Source organism: Pterocles gutturalis, unplaced genomic scaffold (genome assembly GCF_000699245.1).
Source record: "Pterocles gutturalis isolate BGI_N339 unplaced genomic scaffold, ASM69924v1 scaffold8952, whole genome shotgun sequence".
NCBI classification, from domain to species: Eukaryota; Metazoa; Chordata; class Aves; order Pterocliformes; family Pteroclidae; genus Pterocles; species Pterocles gutturalis.
Window position 1 is genome coordinate 21,074 of NW_010112711.1, and position 3,928 is coordinate 25,001.

General features: G+C 37.6%; 1 protein-coding gene across 1 annotated transcript; it reads right to left on the minus strand.

Annotated features, from left to right (window-relative positions):
* Positions 1-2,999: 2,999 nt before the first annotated feature.
* On the minus strand, positions 3,000-3,503 carry CGGBP1 (CGG triplet repeat binding protein 1). Its single transcript, XM_010074164.1, has one exon. It carries the CDS (start codon positions 3,501-3,503, stop codon positions 3,000-3,002), a length of 504 nt encoding a protein of 167 aa, XP_010072466.1.
* Positions 3,504-3,928: the final 425 nt, after the last annotated feature.

The window sequence follows — 3,928 nt, forward strand, 5'->3', positions numbered from 1 at the left end:
ATTCATTATTCTTTTTAGATTACCTGGAAGTGCTTAATTTTTCATTGTTTTATTCCATTATGAATGTTTGTTGCAATGGATCAGTATCTTGATTTTCAAAAAGCTTGAAAAATGTTGTGGCTTTTTTTTAACAAAAATATTCTATTATTAAGACATCAGCATTCTACAAACTGCTGTGCATTGGAATTAAGTTAGTTCCATTCAAAATCCTGATGAACAATTTTTGCTTACGAACTGTTATGAGTTGGTAGCCTATGGCTACACTGATAAGGTTCCTCACCAGGCTCATAACCTCTGCAGTAATTCTGCATAAAAAATAAATTGGTACTAGAATAATTACTGAAAACACAGAATTGTATTAATTCTGTAAATTAAGGCTCTGTACATAGACTTCTTTATAAGTAGAGTAAGCTTTTGAGAAACTAAGTGTTCTAATATTGCTTTGCCTTATTGAAAATTACTGGTTTTCTTTTTTAAAAGCTGCTGATGTTGCTAACTTTTATTTTCATGTAAAACCATAAAAGTGAAAGTAACTTGATTTTTTTTTTCAGTTGTGCAAGAGCCTATTTAATGTTACCATTAAGCTTTTCAAAATGTCTGTCAGTTTGCCAGTCAACGGAAAAACATACAGCATAAAATACATAAAATGGTTATGGGGTGCAGCTTGTGAAAGTTAAACATGGGTTAGCGAGAACTGAGCTAACCAGTCCAAATTGATACCTTTTAATCACACCATCTTCTCTAGATGCTTTTGTTTAATGGAAGCCTGTTTTCTCAATACTCCATTGTTTTCTCTTTGCTTCCACTCTAAGATAGCATTCATAAGGTAAAAAAAAAAATAAAGCAAGGATGTTGTTTCACTGTAATAAAACAGCAGCTCTAAAAGAACACTTTCAATTATTGTCCGGACAGACAAGGCTATTGGCAGTGTACCTTTCACTTGGCTTAAGAAGCTTTATAAAACAGTTACAGCCCAAGGCAGTTCAGATCTTAAGCTAAACCCAAGCTTGTGCAATAGCAAACAATATTTTGGAAAGCATATTTTGATATCTAGGATTAGAGAAAAAAAATTACTACTGTTATTTCCATCTGAAGTTCTAAACCAGCAACCACTATCATTGACAGGACTGCTATGACTGCATGGAGTCCTGCTGGCTTCAACAGGAACTGAAGGTGCAGCAGTGTACTGAGTACGTCGGTACTGGTACACATGGATAGGCCCCTCATTTTTGCCTATTTATTAAAACAGGTCTGGTAGCAGAAGGCTACAAGACATGGTTATAATGTAACACAAGTACATTTCCCGAGAAGATAATGTGGCAAAAACCAGTTGTTACTAAGTATGTAAGTCTCTTTCAATCCTGCAAAAGAGACTGCTCTAGAAATAGCTAGGGAAACAGCTACAGAAACAAAATAAGCAGGTTATTTTGTCTCTTATTAGCAATTACTTAGTATTGCCATAAATATCTGGAATAAAAGAAATACAGAGAAACAGATATTTTGAAACTTTACTGGGGAAAGGAAACCAAACAGAACAACTGACTCCACCTGAGGGAGTTAAAGCATGCTTAGTGCATTCTATCCACTGAGTGGAGGATTTCTGTGCTGCTAGAAAGATGCTTGGCACCTCCCTGAACCCAGAGCATCTCAAGCAAATCTAGAGCAGAGAAGTTGGTCATATTTCAGTACTTTGCACAATGCTCCCTCATTCCATTCAAAAACTTTATAGAGCGCTTACATCAAATGGACTATTTGGCATAATAATTTAGAATAGCTCAGTAATAGTTCACTTCAGATTATTATTGAGATTCTTTGATTTCCCATTTTACTTTTTGCCAGTCCAATAGATGTGGCCCTGGCAGAGTAAGAAATACAGCCCAGCTCTGTAATTCCTGCATAGCTTCAAAGTATACACACTTTCCAATCTGCGCTTACAGGTATTGAATAGCCTTTGCAGTAACTATTTTGAAAACCATTTTCAACACTCCACCTCCTTTGACTAAAAGGCTGAGGACAAGGCCAGAGATAAAAAAAAAAGATGGAGGAGCCTCTTCTGTGCACTGTAAAAAAGCCTTCTTATCTCCACAATGTAGTGCCTTCTCCGCCCCCAATTTGGATTTAGCATCTTTTGTCCTGCCAGTAAGAAAAAGGCATTAGTCCCCTCTACTAAGATCGTGGTCCTGTATACGTCTCGCTTGCCAGCAGCTGCACTGCAAACCACACTTAGTCACTGGTTTGTCTACTCACCTTTCAAAGACTGGCACTGAAACAGAAAGGGGACATGTTAAACTGAGACAATGAAATGGTGGTTTTAAAAAAGAGGGCATGGTAAACCTGCAGAACTAGTACCTTTTATGAAAACAGTGGAGTTCAGAGGTCAATACAAGTGACCTGCTATTTAAGTTAGATAATGAATACATCCACAGTTGCACCAAATAGGATAAGAGAGTATTTTAGAAGAAAAATGTTTCCCGTTTTAGAACATAAACTGAACTTAAATAGGAATTTGCAATAATCCTCCCCCAACAGAGCGGTTATATTTTAACTAACCGTTCTACAGCTTCTTGCATTTCAAATGTGCAGCACTTCTTCTTGGTCACTGATGGACAGGACACCAGACAAAGCAATCCACCGACATGATCAACAATCACTATCGCATTATCATACATTTAGATGCACAGTTTAGGTAAGAGAGGTCCTCCTTCCAAGTGCCTTTTTCTTAGCATCAGTTATAGCCAGACTGAACATAGACAAGGTGTATGCCAGGTATGTTCCCTACATTCATCATGAGTTCTACATCAAGGTAGCTCTGAAGTCTACAGCAGGGTTAGCAACAGTCTATGGCATACCACAAAGTTCACAAATAGATTGTCATTTCTACAATAATACAAAATAGCTTGTAAAACCAATATGTAACACTGTATATATGCATGAATATAAAAATAAACCACACCATCAATATGTAAAACTTCACAACGAGGACGAAAACAGTTTTCTTCTCAACGGTCTTCTGTATTGATGAGTTGGTTCTCATTCTCATACCCATCAGGCAGGTATGCTTTCCTTAGCTGGTCTGACTTAGGTATGGAACTGCCGTTCTTGACATAGCGGGACAGGAAGGCTCGCACAGACGGATGATCAGCCTTCTCAAGTGGAATATTAGCTTCCAGGCACATTTTCACAAAGTCCTGGATGACATTGGTTTTCTCTGTCTGGGCAGTACTGTTGCACTGCAGGGAGGCAGTCAGAGTCCTTTGCTTCTTCCTGACATTCTGTTCCTCAAACTCTGCCTTTCGCTTTGTGTGTGTTTTAGACTTGAGGTGGTCATTGATCGCAGACTTGCGAACATGATTCAGAACCACATTGCAGGAAGTACAGAAGAGTTTTCCTCCATCTTCGTGTAGCTCACTGCCAAACTCAGTTACACGATCCTGAGGAGTTACATACAAAGCAGTCTTCGAGCGGTTACGTGATGGAGCAGACTTCACTCCAAATCGTTCCATTGTTGCTTTCAATAAACTTCACCTGAAAGCTGAAAAAAAAAATATTGTTAAAGTGTGCTAGTGATTTCAACCAAATAGTTCTGGATGCAGTCCATTCAATATCCAATAATAGTGCTTACTGACACCTAAAAGATAACTACATGTACGATACATGGGTGAAACTACTATTGAAAGGTTCTTCATTTTGAAGTCTAAAAAACTTTGGAGACCCAAGTTCCTCATGGGTCAGAGTAAAATACTTCTTAATTTCTACAACTACAAAGCTCAACAGAACCCTCGAAACTCAATCTGAAAGTCAAATAGAAAGGTTTTTTTTTTTTTACTGTTTAAAGAGTGTTAGCATTTTCAACATATTTGACAATTTCTTAGTTACGTTGAGTCAGTATTTTTTTGCTTACTTTCTGAAAGTGTATTAGTTGTGTTAG

Coding starts and splice junctions, on each gene's coding strand:
- CGGBP1 (XM_010074164.1), bottom strand. CDS start 3,503: ATGGAACGATTTGGAGTGAAGTCTGCTCCATCACGTAACCGCTCGAAG.